The sequence below is a fragment of the Metarhizium acridum genome, assembly GCF_019434415.1.
Source record: "Metarhizium acridum strain ARSEF 324 chromosome Unknown scaffold_141, whole genome shotgun sequence".
Taxonomy (NCBI): domain Eukaryota; kingdom Fungi; phylum Ascomycota; class Sordariomycetes; order Hypocreales; family Clavicipitaceae; genus Metarhizium; species Metarhizium acridum.
The window spans coordinates 992,341-1,011,783 of NW_027094020.1; the positions used below are offsets into that span (position 1 = coordinate 992,341).

Sequence of the window (19,443 nt, forward strand, 5' to 3'; positions counted from 1 at the left end):
AGAAAGTGTATAGTATTCTAGTAGAACTAATATTTTTAAGGCTTTAATTAAAAGTTTATTATTCTATAGAGTTTATAGTACTTTATATACGTGTTATTTATATTTCTTAAGGGTATTTAAATAAATAAGAATATTATTAAGGTATATAACTATAAATACTTCTAGTTATTTTCGTAAGATTATATTAATTATTCTTTAAAAGGTTACTAGTACGTTAGTAAGCCTAAAAGGTATTACTAGATATTCGTAGTATTCTCTACTAGTTTAAAATACTATTATCCACTTATAGCCTTCTTTTATTCGTATAAAATTATAGGCTTCTTTTAAGTTAAGTGTAGTAAACTATTTAGCTTTTTTAACTTTATCTTTAATTTCCATTATAAGTAATAATAGGTATTTATTCTTAATTATAATCTTATTTAAGTGTTAGTAATTAATATATAATTATAGTTTCCTATTCTTCTTTAATACCTATAAAATTAAGTATTCTATTAGGGACTTTAATAGTTATATATATCCCTTTTATAGTATATTCTTTAAATACTTCTTAAGCGCCTTATTTTACTTAAGGTTCTAAGAATAAATCTTATTAAACGTTAATTTAATACTAAGCTAGAGTTTAATCTTATAGTTTTAACGTAAATACTCTAGTAGTCCTATTTCTAGCTCTCTACTAAATAGCTTACTATACTTTAAGTATTTCTTAGAAATCTTTATTATCTTAGCTTTTAGCTCTCTAGTAATTACATATATTTCTAAAGGCCTATTATAGTTTAAATAAGGTACCCTTTATAGGCTACTCTTAGCTTTATAATTATATCCTAGTAAATTCTATTAAAGTTAACCGATTCTTTAATTAACTTATAGATTACTTACTTATAATTAAGGTATCCCTAATATAATATTATATTTTAAGATTATTATAATATTTAATGTAACTTAGTGTTTTATATCTTATATATTAACTAAAAGCTACGTAACTTTTATATTAACTACTTCTTAGCTATACTTTACCGTAGTTTCTTTTATAATTATAAGTTAATAAAGCTTATCTTTAAGTGTTTAAGGTAATTATAATCTATTAACGAGATTTAGCGAGATAAAATTTCCTTATACTCTACTATTAATTATTACCTAAATCTTTCGTTCTATTATAGTTATATTAATTATAAGGTATACTATACTACTAATATTTATAGTATATAAAGACCTATTAGATCTTCGTTAAGGAATCGGTTTTAATTGTAATAATAGCAATTATTTCCTAATTTATTATTTCTCTTCTCTTATTATTTAGCGCGTATCTCTAAGTGCTATTATTAGTAATTATCCTTTAATATATTATTAGAGCTTTCTTAGTAATTACTTAATCTACTATTTGTGTTAATTAAACTTAAGCTAAGTAAGTTACTTATAGTTATATAGTTCTCTTTCTTCTTATATTATAGGGTTATAGCTTAAGTAGTATATATATTATTCTTAGTATAATATAACTTCCCGTTTAATATCTTTAAATCGGTTTATTATAATTTTAATTATATTATAAGGGTTATTCTTCTTCCCTTTTATTCTCGTAGAAACTATTCGCTACCTTACTTACTATTAAGGTATATATAGTAATTATTATTATAATAAAAGGTTTAATTAAGGAGTTTATATTTAATTTTAAGTTTATCTTTCTTAATTAAATAATTCTTTTCTTCTTAAATTTATTCTAGTAAAGGTTTACTTTTTAATAAGGGTATTTAATATTTCTAGAAGTTATTAGGTATTAATTAGGTTTTAAATTTCTAATCTTTATTTAAATTAATATTATTTATTAATGTAAAGCTTTCTTTATTACTTATTACACTAAGATTTCACGTAAGTAAGTCTTCTTAGTTTATAGTATAAAGCTTTCTATCTTTAAGATTTAGCTTTTATAGCTTCTTTAAGGCTCTATATTTATTCGTAAAGTGTCTAGCCTTATTATAATTATAATAAGTCTTCCTCTTTTTCTTATTTACAGCGTTAAGTTCTATAGGTTTAGCGTAATACCTATATACTATTAATATTTAGTATAACTTATTACTATTAAGTTTATTAAACCTAGTATATAATTTAAATTTCCTATAACTTTTTTTATAACGTTACTCGTATAAACGGTTATTTACCTTAATAACTATTTTAATAAAGTTATTAAATAACTTAAGATAATCTTCTTAATAAATATTATCCTTTACTTCTTCTTTAAGTCCTTAATAAAAGACTTCTATTTTAGGTTTAGTATTCTAGTTAAGTTTTACTATAATACGTTTAAATTCCCTAGCGTAATAAGCTATAGATTTAGTTTACTTAAGTTAAGTAAGTTATTATATAGCTTTCTTATACTTATTAGGATTTTTAAATGTAATAAGAAGTTATTTCTTAAAGGTTTTATAATTAAAGAAGATATAAATAACTTTCACTTTAACTTTAACGCTATATTTAAGATATACGCAAAGGGTTAGCTCCTATTATTCTATTACTTTTCTAGTTAAGAGGTTATTAATGTAAAGAATTTATAACTTAAGTATTATATAGATTTTTTTATTAACTTAAAGGTAAGCTTAAACTTATATAAGAAAGTTTCTTATATTACCCTTATAACTATTATATAGTTCTAGTTTAGGAAATTTTAGTATATTATAAGTATTTATAGGGGTTATAAGTGTAGTTCTACGAACTACTATAAGTTTCTCTTCTTACTTATTAATCTTTTTATAAAGGTTATTTTATCGTTTAAAAAGCTATTAATTCTACTTCTTTATTTTAGTAATCTTATTATAAAGGTACTTTATTATCTCCTTAAGGTTAATAGTCTTTTTACTTAAAGTAAATATCTTAAAAGTTATTACTACTTAAAGTTTTAAGGTAACTTATTAAATAGAATTAATTAAAATGTAATAGTAGCTTAGGTTTTAAGGTATAATAGGTTTATTTCTTAGAAAGTAAGTTAAGTTAAATGCTATAAAGTAGCTTTTAAGTAGTATTATAATAAGGCCGTTAAGAGTATAACTCTTAATAGTAAAACTATTACTTAAATTAATTAATAAAGAACTAGATTATCTAGCTACAGGAATACCTTCTTTTTAAGTATTCGTTTATCTCTCTATTATAAACCCGGATTATTTAAATCGCCTAATAATTCTAATAATCTCGTCTTATTAGATTATTTATATAATCTAATAAGCTATCACGTGATTTAATGTCCTTATTAGTTAATAGCTGTGCCTACCCTTACTAGTGCGGCCTGACTTCCCGCGTCTCGTGTAGTAACGTTCGTAACATATATTTTCAATTTTTAAAAAAGCTTAAATAATTAATAATAAATCTAATAAAATACTTGAATTATAATAATAAATATATAGATTAGCTAATATTATAACCAATCAGCTCACATAGAAAAGTGGGTCCTTCTAGCTTATTATAAGCTTAAAAACTAGATTATGTAATTTTCTAAAAACACACTACACTACACTACACTACAAAAACTACATTTTGTAGTTTTTGAAGTTTTAAGCTTATAATGCTATATAAGGACCCACTTTTTTTAATATAAGCTTATAATATAGAATTTATACTAGTTATCCGTAAAACTTATAATTCTATAAGTATTTTATTAGATTTAATATAATTTTTTATATTCGAAACTATAAAAACTACAAAACTATAAAACTACACTACAGTTAATGCTCCGATTATATCTTAGAACATATAAATTATATATAAAAGACCCTAAAAATAGGCTTATTCTAAATATAGAAATAGAAGAAGATTCTTCTTCTAGTTTTAATTTAAATAATCGAGTAATAATCGATTTATAATAACTAGCTAAGAAATTAATATCTTATAAAGATTCTAGGCTTAAATTAAAGCCTAGTTTATTTAATAACTTATTTCTTAAGTAAAAAAATAAAGCTATTAAAGAAACTAGAAAAAACGAGATTTCTAGTTATTATAAGCTTAATTTAAAAGATAATAAGGTATTTTTAACATTTATAAGCTTAATTATATAAAAATAAATACTAACTTTTAATAGGAAGATATATTTATTTAGTAGGCTAATTTTATTAAAGCTTTTCTAATTCTTTTAATAATAGCACGAAAATATTTAGCTATTCTAGCTACTTTAGAAGCTATAGAAGGGAATTTTAACTAAGAAGGTAACGTGATTAGTAAGCGAAGAACCTCTTTAATATATTCTAATATTTAAAAAATTTTATTATTAAAAAACTAGGCTAAAAATAAGGAAAAACGAGTTAAAATAAAGAAATATTATAATTTATTCTCTTATTTTAGCTTAAATTTAGAAAAATCTAAATTAAATGAAAATTCAGCTTTTTCTAGTAGTAATAAAGCTATTTTTAAAGTTAAATTTATAAATAGTACTAAAAATAGGGAAGAAGAGGAAGATAGTAATATTTATAATATATAATAGCTTTATATTAGTATAAAATAAAGCTTTTAATATTTTTTTTGAATTTTATAATAATAAGAAGAACTTTAGCTTTATAAAGATATTTATATTAATATTATAAGTTATATATTTAAAAAGTTACTTGCATTTATATTTTTTTAAATTTAATATTTACTCTTAAGTCTTTTTATAGTATATTTTTAGATATATTATTGAGAATTAATTATATAAAAAATAGTATTATATTAATATAATTTTAAGGTTTATAATAATATATTATTTACTATTATATTTTTAAAAATTATTAAGATATTAAATAATAAAGCTTAAAAATTTAAGTTTAATACTATATAAATTAAGAAAAAAGGACTTAAAAATAATAATAATTAAGTAATATAATTAATTAACGCGTTAATAGCTTTAAAGTATTTAATTTTATAAAATTTATATATTTAAAGTTTAAACTTTATATTTTAAATTTTTAATAATATATTTTAAATAATAAAAATATAAATAACTCTCTTATTATATAACTTATAATAATATAAATTAATGCATTTTAAAGGACTAAAATAGCTCTATTTAACTATCTAAAAATATTTCTTATAAGCCTTATAATTAGCCTTATATATATAAGTAAAAAATTTACTAGCGTTTTTCCCTAATAATACATTTATAGGTATTTTAAGAATGTAATGTATTATATTTAAATATAATACACGAAAATACAATATAATATAAAATATAATACATAATACACTTGTATTTACTATATTTGTAAGGGCTTTGCTTATATATTAGCTTAACTTTATATAGCCTCTTAAGTAATATTAAGATATTAATATATAAATTATATTATATTCTAAGAGTCTAAAAGTATTAGGCTATTATTATAACTTATAAAATTTATAAGCTATAAAAAAATCGCGCTAATATTAATAAGATAATTAACTTATTTTTAATTCTTATTATTAAATTTACTCTCTTAAAAAGTTATATTAGTATTAAGAAAAGCGTTAATTAATTAATAAAGCTTATAAGCTTATAATAGTATTAAAGTAATTAAATTCTATTAAGTAATAACGTTACGTATTAATTATAATAAAGCGCGCTTTAAGCGTAAGTTACCTTATATGTTTATAAAGGTTACTTATATCTTATTACTTTAAGAAAAATATAAGATAAGATTTTAAATTTATAAAAGTATTAATAAAAATAATTAATAAAAATATTAGATTTATAATAGTAAGATATATAAGAGTATAAATAAAAATCTTATACCTTAAAAATAATAATTAATATTAAATTTATATATATTTTACTCGCGCTTTTAATAATATTTTAAAGATAACTCTTAAGGTTATTATTAAGCTTAATAATTTCCTTTATTTTAAGCTTATAAGTATTATTCTAATAATTTATACTCTTTTTAATTACTATTATTTTAATAGTATAAATAATCTTCTTAATAATAAGATTTAAAATATACGTAATATAATAAATAAAGTAAATCTTAGGTTATTATTATTTAAAAGAAATATATTATAAAATAGCTTTATAAAGGCACTTTAACTTAAGGTAAGAGTTATTATTACTAGTAATAGATTTAACTTTCTTTAATAGGTAATATAATTATAAATTATTCTATTAAAGGTAATAAATAATCTCTTAGTTTTACCTTTCTTTAAATATATTCTTAAATATATTAATTAAACTAAGAGTAATTATTTAAAGATTTCACTTTATATTAATAAAGTAATATAATATATTAAGTATTATTTAAGTTTAAATATTTCTAGTTTAATTATTAATTATTAATAATATTTATAATTCTTTTATAATATATTATAAAAGAGATTATTATATTAATATAATATAATTATAAATGTATTTTACTATTAATAAAGTATTAAGAATTATAATACTTAAGTAAAGAAATTTAAGGATATTACTAAAAGTAAAGTTTATAATAATATTTATAATTAAGTATATTTAAGTAATAAAGACTAATAACTTCTTTTATATTTACTAATATTATTCTAGTATTTTAACCTATAAATTAATTAATAAAATTAATACATATAAATAATATATTACTTACCTTAAATTCTTATCTTATATCTTTAAAAGGGTCTAATAGGTAATTAATTTTATAAAATCTAGCTTTAATAAGATATTTTAATATAATAAATATACTATTATTAATTTAAGAAGTAAATAAATAGGTAAGTATAATATAGTAATAATTATATATAACTTTTAATATACTATTTAACTATTATACGCCTTATATAAAGAACTTTTATATATAAGACTAATAAAAGAATTAAAATATTCTTCTTATAATTAAGCTTAATAATAAACTTATTAAATAAGTAGTTATTTATTGTTAATAGAATTTAATTATTAACTATTAAGTTATAAAGTTTAAACTATTAAATAGGGTCTCTTATATTATATAAAAGATAATTAATATTTATAATTCTCTTTAAATTAATATCTAATAGGTAAATTATTAGTAATAAAAAAGGGGAGAATAAATGCTTTTAAATATTATTATTAAAATTAATATCTATAATAAAAAGAAATAATAAAAAAGGTTTAACTTTAAAGCCTTAATAAAGGGGTAATAAGTAAAAATAATATATAAAATTCCTATTAAATAAGAATAAGCGTGTAACTTATAATAGGGTAATTAATAAATAGTTTTATATAACATTTTCTTATTATAAGATTACGCGTTTTTATTTTTTATCTCTTTTTACTCTTAAGTTTTTATTTATTAAATATAAAATAATAATTTTACTTATATAGGTATTAGCTAACTTAAGTAACGTATAAGTAAGTATTATATATTATATTTCTTATTCTTTTAATTATTTAAGATAAGTTTAATTATAAAGTAAAAGATTAAAATATATTATTATATAATAAAATTTAAGTTAATATTAAACTATAAAACCTATTAATAGCACTTAAAAGGTAAGTGAAATATTATATATAAGTTTACTTTATATATTTATTTAATAAATAAATATTAATATTTCTCTTTCTAATAAAACCTATAATAAATCTTCTTAAAAAGGCGTATTAAAAGACTAGTATTATAATTAAGTTTATTTTAGTATATTATTAAGAGAATTATATACTTAATTAATTTTATAATAAAGTTTCCTATAATAATAATATATATAATTTATAATATACTAGAATTATATAATATAATAATTATTACTTATATAATTAAGTTAAATCTTTAGTAATAAATAGCTTAAAAAGGGGAAAGAGTTATTTATATTACATATAATATTTTATATTACTTATAAGCTATAACCTTATAAGATAATATAAGCTAAGAGTTATTAGGTTTATATTACTAAAAAGCTAAGCTAATAATTAATTATTAAAATTAATTAATAAAAATATACCTATAATTTATTTATTATCTTTAATATTTTTATTTTATAATATTACTAAGAATTTTTTAAACCTTTAACTTTAAATTAATATTTAAAATAACTTTCTTATTTTATTTTTTAAGTATTTAATACTTTATATTCTCTAATTCTTTTAAGAGCTACTTAAGGCTTTTAATTACTCTAGTAATTTAATTATTAAATATAATAAACTAAAAATAAGCTAAATTAAGTAAGTTCTTTTACTTTAAAAACGTAAAGAGTTAAGTCGCGTTAAAGTTATATATATAACCTTAGCTATAAATATTATAAATTATATTAATTTTACTTAACCATTAATATAAATAATATAAGTAATTAACCTATACGTATTATTTAATTAAAGACTTTTAATAGATTTTATAATATTACCTAAAAATAATTAATAAAAATAATTATAATAATTAATTACTAAAAGTAAGTATTTTATTATACTTAATACTATTAACTTAGCTTATATAGTGTTTTTTTATAATATAAGCGAGTAATAAAGTATTAGATTAATAACTCTATTAAATTAAATACCTTTAAAGTATTAAGTTATAAGAGGCGCGTAAAACTAATAATATTAAATATTTATTATAGTATTTAATATAAAGGAAAACTTACGTAATATTAAACTATTTATACTTTTAAATAATAATCTCTCTCTTATAATTAAGCGGGTATATATAAAATTATTAAATTTTAAACTAGATTATCTTTAATATCTTAATAATTATATTACGTATAAGCTTAAATATAATACGGTTATTATTTTAAATTAATATTAGTAATATAAATAAAATAATATAAATAAAACTTACCTTAATTTTTTTAATTTAAATATCTTAAAAGCTTATTTTTATCTCTTAAATATTTGCTTTTAAAATATCTTTATTAGGATTTCTTATTATATTTATATAATTTATAATATTATTATTAATATTCTTTTAATTTAAATTTTTATTATCTTTATCTCACGTTAATTTAATAAGTATTATATTATAGCTTTAATTTAAATGTAATTACTTCTTTATATTAAATTAATTAATATAAATAATTATTATAATTAAATAATACTTATTATTTTACTTAAACGTATTACTTAACTTCTTCTTTAAGAGTATTACGCGTTACTTTTAATACTTTTTTATACTTTATAATATCACGTAATTTTTTTAATTTATAGTATTACTTAATAAGTATAATATTTCGCTTATTTTCTTATTTACGCCTAATAAAGGTTAATTATAATTAACGTTCTCTTACTTACTTTATATAAACGTTTTATAAAAGCTTAAACTTAACTTTACGCTTTTTACTACTTAAATTAAAAGATTAACCTAATAAGTAAAAATAATTAATATAATTATATGTATATTATTATAAAAAACATTAGAATTAATTATAATTATAGCGTTAAACTAGTATAATATTACGTTAAAATAAAACCCTAAAAAAAGAATTTATATAACTATAAATATAGCTATTAAAAATAATTAATAAAATCTATATTTTATAATAAAAATAATATAAAAAGATATACTAAAAGTAATAAGATAATATATAAAAAGTTAAAATATATAAAATCTAATAATAGAGTAAATATAAGAGTAAGGTAAATTATATACTTAAAGACCTTACTTTTAGTATAGCTTTTATTAGCTATTAAAATTATATACCTATAAGCCTTATTTTTAATATAGCTCTTATTAACTATTAAAATTTCTCTATTACCCTCTTTTTTTTACTCTATTACCCTTTACTATTAATTTTTCCCGCTTATAATTACTTTAATAAGTGTTTTTATTAATTATTTTTACTAGTTATTTTTAATAATAATATTATAAAGTATTTTAAGTAAAAATATAACGATTACACGTAATTAATCTAGGAAAATAATAGGTAAAAGGTTATTTAATTAAGTAATTTTAGCTAAAAGATTATACTACTTTAAATCTAATAATAAGTATATATAATTACTATAAATAATTATTATAACTTTAACTTTAAATTAACTATAATACTCTAAGAAATTTAATGCTATTAAAGAAATACTTTACTTATTATTTTAAGAGTATTATTCTAGCGCTTAATAAGAGAGATTACTAATAGTTTAATAATATAAGTATCTTTATTTCTTATTAAAATCTTAATATAATTTAAGCCTTATAAAAGTTAGCTAAAATAATATTAATTTAAATATTAATTAGTATATAAATTATATATATATTTAATTACTTATTTACTTGTTATACTTAACTATGAATATCTTAAGTTAATATATAAAGTATATTATAATCAGAGCATTGACAAGAAAACTACATTTTCATTTTTTAAAAAAGCTTAAATAATTAATAATAAATCAATAAAATACTTGAATTATAATAATAAATACATAAAATAGCTAATATTATAGCCAATCAACTTATTTAAAAAAGTGGGTCCCTTTAGCTTTTTGTAAGCTTAAAAACTAGATTATATAGTTTTCTAAAAACTTACTACACTACACTACACTACAAAAACTACAAAATGTAGTTTTTGAAGTTTTAGGCTTATTATAGTATATAAGGACCCACTTTTTTTATTATAAGCTTATAATTTTAGATTTATGCTAGTTATTCGTAAAACTTATATTTCTATAAGTATTTTATTAGATTTAATATAATTTTTTATATTCGAAACTACAAAAACTACAAAACTATAAAACTACACTACTTCTAATGCTCTGATTATAATTATACTTAAAGACTTTTACACTTTATATAATATACTAAATATCTTTTAAAAGTAAGATATTACCTTTTTATAAGGTTATATAAGAGATTTATATAATTATATTTATTTATAATAATTATTTATATTAATTATCTTATAAGTAATTATAATAGTTTATAATAAGGTAAAGAATTTAAAAATAAAGCTTATATAAAACGTTTATTAATAAATAAAGAATAAAGATATAAAGAAAAATTAAATAATATTAAAAGAGAAAAAATACTTAAACTTACACGTATAAGGGAAGATAAGAAGATAATAATTAAGCGTAAAAAATACTAAGAATAAGAGAAAGAGAGAAAAGAGAGAAAAGAGAGAAAAGAAAAGAAAGTAATAGTTAATTTTATTAACTCTTTAATTAACTCTTTAAAACCTAATAATTAAAGTTATATTAAATATTAAAAGATAATACTTTAAACTTAAAACTTATTATAAATATAATTAAATATTAAAGGGTTAACGTTAATTATTATAATTAATTATTATAATTAGTTTAAGAAAATTAATTTATATTATTATATTATATTATTATACATTTTATAGGTATTTATAGAGTACTTATCTTTTTCTTAGGTTACTTGTAAATTGTAATATACCTAAATCACCTACATGATAAAATAGGTAGCCTACGAATAACCCAAGAAAAACTTGGATACCCACGGGTGCCTACGAGTACCCGTTTTTACACTCTAGTCATAACCTAAACTGTTGTTCCAGGCAGCCGAAGAAATGTGTTCGCCGTGGAGGAGATGTCCTGCTTGGCAGCCTACCACCTCAAGTGCTCGAGAGGTGCTGCGTTTTACGTGGGCTGTGGCTTCCCCAGAGCTGGTCGTCTACAAGATGTCTCGCATCAAACCGCCCATGAGAAATGGCAAGTGTAGAACTCACCGTGGCATGGGCCATTACAAACAGCAATTGATACGGCAATATAAGAGCTCACATGATCATGCCCTGACGTGCTCGTCACATGGAAACACTGAAACTCGCGCGAAAGCTTGGTGTAGTGTTGTCTTGCCCTTGTGGGAAAACGTGACAAGTGAGCATCGGAGAGTCGCTCTCGTCGACATTCGCGGCACGATACTCCGTACTTGACTTCTTTTCCGATCGTATGGGAACCTGCTGGGGCGAGGTGGACGCCAAGTTTTGGCTACGTTGGATCAGAATCACCACTTGCGCGCCAGTCTCAGCAGAGTGCATCACGTTTTCACCTGCATGTATCAGCATCATATGCATCATCGTCGGGTGGCCTGCATGGTGTACTAATCGAGTCGCAATGATTTGGCCCCTGGTCCCGCCCGGCGCTTGCCCTGGAAAGCGACCTTCGCATCGCCTCGTGATTGGCCGCTGACCTGGTGCAAGCGCCGTGGCACACTTCAGAAAGTTCAGAGGCGTCAATCCTCCCACCTTCATCCGCCCTCTGGCCAATCAATTGATCCCAAGCCAAGCAGCTTCCACCTCCGTCAGCCATGTCGTGCTCGCCATGAGCAGCCGCCGTGTCGAGCGCGGTTATCCTGCATGGCCATCAGCGCCGCAGCCAGCGAACCGGGCACCCAATTGGTCTGAAGAATATGAAGATGCCAGCACAGCAGGAGTGTGCGCTTGGATGCGTCAAGTCCAGCGGTTATGGAACATTGTCCGATATCTATAACACTCGTCGACTTCCCTTGCTCCATGTAGACAATGCCAGAATTCCAATCTTGCTGATTTTCACCACCCTCTTCTGTTTGCAGTCTTTTTTTCTTTGCTTTTTTTCCCCGGTTATTGATTTTCCTTGTTGGTTCCATCTCTGACGGACCGTGTCGTTCCTTCATTCCAGAAAAAAATGTCGTCGAGCCTCAAAAACGAGCTGTCGTCCTCGGACTTTGAGGTCGATGCCAACGAACTACAGTCTCATTCCCGAGTGCAAAGGGTCAGACTCATTCATAGTCTTCGTACTGGCTTGACTGTCCTGGCGCTGGTTGCTGGCATCTCCATCCTGGGCCTTTCCGCAGACACTCTCTCTGTATACAATGCCACACAGTTGCCAGCCGACTTTTTGCTGTCCCTTTGGCCAGAGGACTTTGACATCAGACCCACCACTTCGTTAGTTGCCGGCAGTGCGATAGTCACCGCTATAAATGTGGTATCCTTGATTGCGAGCAAGAACAAGTTTGTGAGTTGCCGCCGTTACGAGTGAACAACGTCCAAGATGGCTGCCGGAATCTTCTAACACAGACTTGTCCGCAGGTTCGAGGCAGAATCGTGGCCCATTCTGCAGTCAGCCTCGCGGCGCCTGTCGTTGCTTTCATCGCTTCCCTCGTCGCCATGGTCTTCTTCTACGCCATCAACGCCTCCACGACGGTCGACTCGTTCCACAGCTGGACTTGTCGCTGGAAAAGCGTACCCATGAGCACCCGTCCCTATTTCGGCACATTGTGCAGAGAGAGCCAGGCTTCCCTTGCACTGGCTGTGCTTCTCGTGCCTCTCGAGTTGCTCATCTTGGTGACGGCTTGCTTCCAGGCAATTATGGAGAAGAAGATGGAAGTTATTTTACACCTGCGGGACGGCTCGGCTCCCTCGTAATTTACCAAGAAACTACGTCGTGGGACCAAAGATGACGTCGTTTCCTTTTCTTCCCGCCGCTCTAGTGCTGCGCTACCCTCGGAGGAGATGATTTCAGCTGTTGGAGAGTTCTTTTTTTTTTTTTTGGGAACGGGAATAAAGAGTCCGAGGCCACGTCGGAGGATGCACCAGTATTGTTAGGCGTGTTTTTTTTTCTTCTGCACATTTCTCAAGTAGGATTGACTTGGGTGTTTTCGCAACGTAATGAATGATTTCTAACGCTCAATAAATTGAAAGTCAGTATACCTACCTAGGTAGGCAGTTTTGCACCTCCAGAATCAACATCGTCACTTCGGTCCCCGTGCAACTTCGTATGCAAAATTAGACGGTACCTCGTGGCACATACATGTTTCAGCAGCAGTGTCACGACATGGGAGTAATGCGAGTCATCTCGTAAACAGTTGTTGCTCCTAATCCCCGTCCAGGTTTCCACGTCTTCTGTGTCATGCACAGCGGATGAAAATCACATGGGGCGAGCCTCAACTTATGGCCTCTATCCATTCACGAGTATTGCTATTCATTCCGTTATTGTGGTTATTGAAAGTTCAATATACTACACCCTGCTTCTGGTTCTCGTGTTTGGGCGCCATGCACTTTCAATCAGCTGCCGCAGCCGTTCTGGGTGACGGAGCAACTGGCAGATTCCTCAGTGTTCGTGCCTCGCGCCATTTCGTGCTATTCCGGGAGAACTCTAAAAGTTCCCAGAAATTCTTCGGTGGACTGTCACATCCTTCAAGTCTTTAATGTTACTCAGCATTGTTCACGACCGCGAGGTCTTGTGTGACGAACCCCCTCCAGGAGCCGAAAAGTGCACCAGAATTATGGACTGGCGTCCATCGAGGATAGAGCATAGAACAGAGACAGGTCATCTCCGCCGACGTGCTGTCATTGTTTCTTTTCTTTTGCAACGTGTTGAGCAAAACGCCTCAGAAATGGCAGACATTTCCTCTCCAATCTCTCGACGAGTGTCGTCTCCAGCTGCAGATGGGCTCTATGTGCCAACCCCTATGTTGCATGAGCCGTCTCGGCGCACCCCATCTCCTAAGCTTGCCTACTCTGATAGACGGAGCTGTCAACACATACGACGGTCTAGTTTGGAGCCGGTACTAGAGGGAGAAGTGAGAACACCCGACAATAGACGGCAGAATGTTGGTCATGACCCCGGCAGCGCTCTGCCAAAGCCAAACCTGGCAAAACCTCGCGCGCCCAACTCCGGGAGGCCGGCCCATAGCAAATCTATTGGCTTGCGGCGTGATTTAATCTTGCGAAGTGAATCACTCCTCTCCGTCGAGGTAAAGACTAATGTTGTGGTATGCATCGCCGTTTTCCGCCGCCAGACAGTACAATGCTAACAAGGTTTTTAAGATTACCAACGAGTACCTCTTCATGAATGAACTCACATATCATTTGTCGATCCGTTACAGTCGCCCTATAAGCTCAATCGTCATATCTTTACAACATGGGATGTGTCTGCTCTTCGGTGGCTCATTCGAGCCAGCATACATCATGACGATTACTGCAATGCCAGATCAAGTCAAGCCCGATACGAACAGGCGAAATGCAGCGTTATTCCAATTCCATCTTCAGCAAGCTCTCAGGGTTACCCCAACACGCGGCCTCGTCCTATTTGTGCCTATCGTCGAGGAATGTTTAGCAAACGGTGCAGCAATGGGAGCATCAGTTGGGCAAGGTTTGCAAGGCCACGACGGTAGAGATGGAGAGTGGCGTAGGTCCAAGGTAAGCATCCTGCTGCGTGTCTTCGGAGCTGATTCGGATGTCTGATTTGTCTAGTCACTTACTTTGCGGAAACCTGCATCGATGACGTCCATGGTGTCTCAGCGACAAGATAAAACAGTGCCTCCTGTTGATGCCATACCACTTACAGCGGTTCCAACGAGCAGCGGGGACATGATGATTCCACCGGATATGAAAACAGGCAAGAAACGGAAGAGTTTTATGCATAGCCTGTTCATGAGATCACCGAAAGACGTAGAAATGAGCTAATGCCTTGGTGGGAGATGGCTGTCAAGTTTGGCTTTTTTTTTTCCCCTTTCAAGCGCTTAGGGTAGCGACAATCTAAAGGTGGTGAGCACAACCTTTTCCACGGATAATGGACAAGCGTAACAAACCTCGGGCAGTCCAGAACACGGAGTGACATGGCCCTTCTCTGCTGGCTGAAGGCGCCCCATTGGTAGAGACCATTGGTAGAAACGTGGCAGGTTGGATATGGCGTCGATCGCAGCTGGTGAGGAGGAGGAGCTGTCAATATCTGAAGTAGTGGATGTCGTGGTGGTGCAGGCGTGCGTTGTAGCTAATTCTCAGCACCATATTACGGAATCCAATGGGCCAGAGAAGCTGTATTCTCTCATGACCTCATGTTTTCATGATCTCATCATGGGTAATGGGAGGAGGCTTGGGAGACTCGGCGATTGATCACGCGGCTGTTGATAAGGCAAAGATAGATGCAATGGTACTCCGTAATATGCAATTGATGCCTTTGCATGTAGCCAGTTTTCCTTTTGAGTGGCTGGCCGCATGCATTTTGCCACGATTGAGCGGGTATGTAGGCCTAAGAAGGCCATGGATAGGCGTTTCCTGCACCAGTCCTGATGTTCAACCGGACTGATGTCAACCAGGCAGTTCCTGGTTTGGCTTTCAATACGCAGCCCACATTGGCTGCCTGTGCTCGTGTTTGATTGCCGGCCCACAATTGACCGCCTGCGGAAAGCGGAAACAGGCAGGAGCCACTCATCCACAGGTACCTGCCTCCTGCCAACAGGAAGCTAGCCAGTCAACTAACTGCCTTAGCCCAAACATTGAAACCTCTTAACCATCCAATGGCAGATTCCATCCTCCAAGCTCCATCACTTCGACGGCCTTGAACCTCATGCCGCTCTCTTTTTATCGACGACGCCTCAGGGTGCACCATCAGCCGTCGCCATCTCATCCACAGAAAAATCCGAATAGCAACGGTCCGAGTGCCCAAATCTAAACGGCCCATCTTTGTGGATTTGACAACTCGATGCAGAGTACTTGTTTGCGTACTCGTCTTTGTCTCGGCCCTGGGGTCCATTTCGATCTCGCTTGAGCTTCAGCTTGACCTTCGATGACCCCTGGTCACATCGCACTCAAAAGGCTCTTATTGAAGTTGAAAACTCACTTGGACTTGCACACACTGTGGACTCTTTCAAAGGTCGCCGTGACCCTACTCCCGCTATCATACCCGGAGACCCCAGAGGCCATCTTTCAACCATTAAGAGCATTGCCTTTCCAGAATGGAGGTGAGTGACTGGCATGTTGAGATGTTTTCGTTTGATATTTCTATTCGCATTGGCGCAAACCACAAGTTGCTTTCTTTCTACTAAGTGCGCTGAGAGGAAAATGACCATTGGTTTCGCAAGCTCGGCAACAGCTAAATATTCAAATCTGGCCTCCGTCTGCCCTTGACTGGTCAGATTCATTCATCCCTGATACGCTTTCCAAGCTGCCGAGTGGCGTGCTGGAAAGGGGTAACACAGCGGAACAATTGGCTTGCATCTTCGCTTTCTGGCCACGCCACGACGATGTTTTTCTTTTGGACCCTGTGTGTGGTCGGGCTAGCGTGATGCAACTAGTGGGCTGTTAATGCTGTTGCAATTTGGCTGCATCGCACCGTATGCATTTCCTCGTCGGGTTCTAGGACGACCCGAGGGCCAAAGCAAGGAGGCCTGTGTCATGGAATGACCACGTTGCGTTGCGGCTTGGGCCGAGCCTCAACGACATGCTTCTTCCAGGGTCCATGCTCTGTTGATGTTGATCTGTCCTAATGACTCGCCGTCCGCCTGGCCGCAAGTGCATCCAGGTTAGGACGAGGCAGGGCAGTGTGGCTTATATCGCTTAATAGAAGACGACAACATGACAAGAATCTGTCGCTGCCTTGGCTCAGGAGCGCTCTCATATCTCAGATAATCCCGAGTCTATCGCTTCTCGTGAGACTGTGGCGGCCGCCTTGAGCGACGAAAAGCCATATGACTTGGCCCTTTGGGTAGCAACATTCCTTTGGCTTTGTGACATGGCACTCGCGCTTGTAAGAGTTGTGTTGGCTGTTGTTTGATCGTAAGGTGGACGATGACGAGAGTCTTCTAAGTATATTCGGGAAGCCAACTATTTTCGCGTTCACTTTCTCTGCACCCAAATTATCAGCAAGCGCTGGTCCAAATAGTGGCCGTTGAGTTTGCAATTCTTTCATTTTCCGTTTTCCTTTCTTTTACAGCAATACAGCAATACTTGCTTTGGTACATGCCTTGCAATGACGCTCAACCCTCCTCTCCGCGAAACTCTATTAGCAGAGTTGGGCGACGATACGAACTTGACAGCTCGTTCGTCCTCTGGCATCATGAGTCCAGCCGAACTAACCTTGCAACGTATTCAAATGCAGTCCTCAACTGGCGCGCAAAGCAAAGATGCTGCTAAACGTGTGGCAGTTGCTAGACGCGGTGCATCCACCATAGCTCTGGCTCCCAAGGGAAAGCCCAGGCTTCTATTGATGGGCCAGAGAAGGTGAGTGCTATTTGTCGCGGTGAAAAGCGGTAATCAGCATATTAACAATTCTGCAGGAGCGGGAAATCATCCATTTCGAGCGTTGTATTCCATAAACTACCTCCCAATGAGACCCTTTTCTTGGAGTCGACAGCACGGATACAGAAGGACTCTATGGCGTAAGAAACCGTAAAAGTCTTATTTTAGGCCCATTGCATTGTTGACAAAATCGCCAGATCCTTCATGGACTTCCAAGTCTGGGACTTTCCAGGACAAATTGATGTTTTCGACAACGCCAATTTCGATATGGATGCAATTTTTGGTGAGATAGGCGCTCTGATATGGGTGATCGATGCCCAAGACGACTATCTCGAAGCCGTGTCCCGCCTCAACGCCACTGTTCTCTTTTTACAACGCGGCTATCCCAACATCAATATCGAGGTGTTTATACACAAAGTGGATGGTCTTTCCGACGACTATAAGCTTGATATCCAGCGCGACATCACCATCCGCATCCAAGACGAACTGTCTGATCACGGATTTGAAAATGCACCGGTTACATTTCACCTTACTTCCATCTATAACCATTCCATCTTCGAGGCCTTTAGCAAAGTCATACAGAAACTCATCCCTCGCTTAGGGACGCTGGAATCCATGCTTACCAATCTCTGTCGAACGTGTCGCTTTGAAAAGGCATATCTTTTCGATGTGCTTTCCAAGATTTATATTGCTACTGACAATGCAACGGCTGACATGGCAAGCTATGAGATTTGCAGCGACTATATTGACGTGATTATTGACATCACAGAGGTATATGGTACGTGGCAGCGTAGTGACGAGAGTCGTAAGAAATTGGAAGGAGATCCGTGGAATACCAAACTCGATGAGCAGATTGGCTGTCCTACGGCCGAGAGTTGTCTCGTGTTGCACGATAGCAATAAGCCCATTATGTTGAGGGAAGTGGATCGTTACCTGGCCCTGGTTGCGATTATGAGGGATGATTCATATGATAGAATGCCCCTGGTCAATATGAATGTCGAGGCCGTTGTAGAGGGGTTGACAGAGTTCTTCAACATTACGAAACCACGGAAGTAGCGTCACTGAAACCAAGAGACTCTTACATGCGGTCAGTTCTTGAACTCAGAATGTATCACTCATAATTGGACATGATGCCGACAACTATGGATAATTCTTATTGCTTCGAGCGGGTTAATTGATAGTCTATTTAATCAGGCCCCGTCCAAGAAATGACATCAATGCGGGAGTGTAAAAGTCCGCCACGTTGTCCTGTTACTCGATAACAAGCATATTCTGACAGGCAGCTCTCCCCGAAGGTCCGTCTTGTCATGGACTTCCATTCGAACAGGTCGCATGGCGTATTCTGGGGGGATTGCAAACTCTTGTAAATCAGCTAGTTCGATAAGTGGTGTATCATCCGGTGATGAGTCGTATGCCTTGTATTCGAGGTGGTCGGATTCGACCGGGACAAGTGTGACGATTGAAGTGTTATCTAGTTGAAATTAGAAGGTGTCAAGATGGTATACAGGAAAAAAGTTGGTACAATTACCAATTTGAGTACACAGCAAGGCTAATGTCTCGTCATTTAAAAACTTCAAGTCGACTAGTTTCTTATTGGAGAGACGAATGCACGTCGATGTCGTCTGTGAACTG

General features: G+C 31.0%; 3 protein-coding genes across 4 annotated transcripts; all 3 read left to right on the forward strand.

The window, feature by feature from the left end:
- Nucleotides 1-12,204: 12,204 nt before the first annotated feature.
- Nucleotides 12,205-13,530, forward strand: J3458_008971 (uncharacterized protein). Its single transcript, XM_007816502.2, has 2 exons — nt 12,205-12,805; nt 12,880-13,530. Exons 1-2 carry the CDS (start codon nt 12,476-12,478, stop codon nt 13,213-13,215), a joined length of 666 nt encoding a protein of 221 aa, XP_007814693.1. The 5' UTR covers nt 12,205-12,475; the 3' UTR covers nt 13,216-13,530.
- A 467-nt stretch (nt 13,531-13,997) lies between these two features.
- J3458_008972 (uncharacterized protein) lies at nt 13,998-14,606 on the forward strand (the record flags this gene model as incomplete). Its single annotated transcript, XM_066119488.1, has 1 exon — nt 13,998-14,606. The coding sequence occupies one exon, from the start codon at nt 13,998-14,000 to the stop codon at nt 14,604-14,606; it is 609 nt and encodes a 202-aa protein (XP_065975283.1).
- A 1,466-nt stretch (nt 14,607-16,072) lies between these two features.
- Nucleotides 16,073-19,354, forward strand: GTR2_1 (GTP-binding protein gtr2). 2 transcript variants are annotated; one of them, XM_066119489.1, is made up of 4 exons: nt 16,073-16,535; nt 17,672-17,793; nt 17,850-17,951; nt 18,009-19,354. In XM_066119489.1, the coding sequence occupies exons 1-4, from the start codon at nt 16,530-16,532 to the stop codon at nt 18,865-18,867; spliced, it is 1,089 nt and encodes a 362-aa protein (XP_065975284.1). In that variant the 5' UTR covers nt 16,073-16,529; the 3' UTR covers nt 18,868-19,354. The 2 variants fall into 2 exon arrangements, with proteins under 2 accessions (XP_065975284.1, XP_007814692.1); XM_007816501.2 differs by lacking the exon at nt 16,073-16,535 and having other exon boundaries at nt 17,204-17,793.
- The last annotated feature ends 89 nt before the right edge of the window (nt 19,355-19,443 follow it).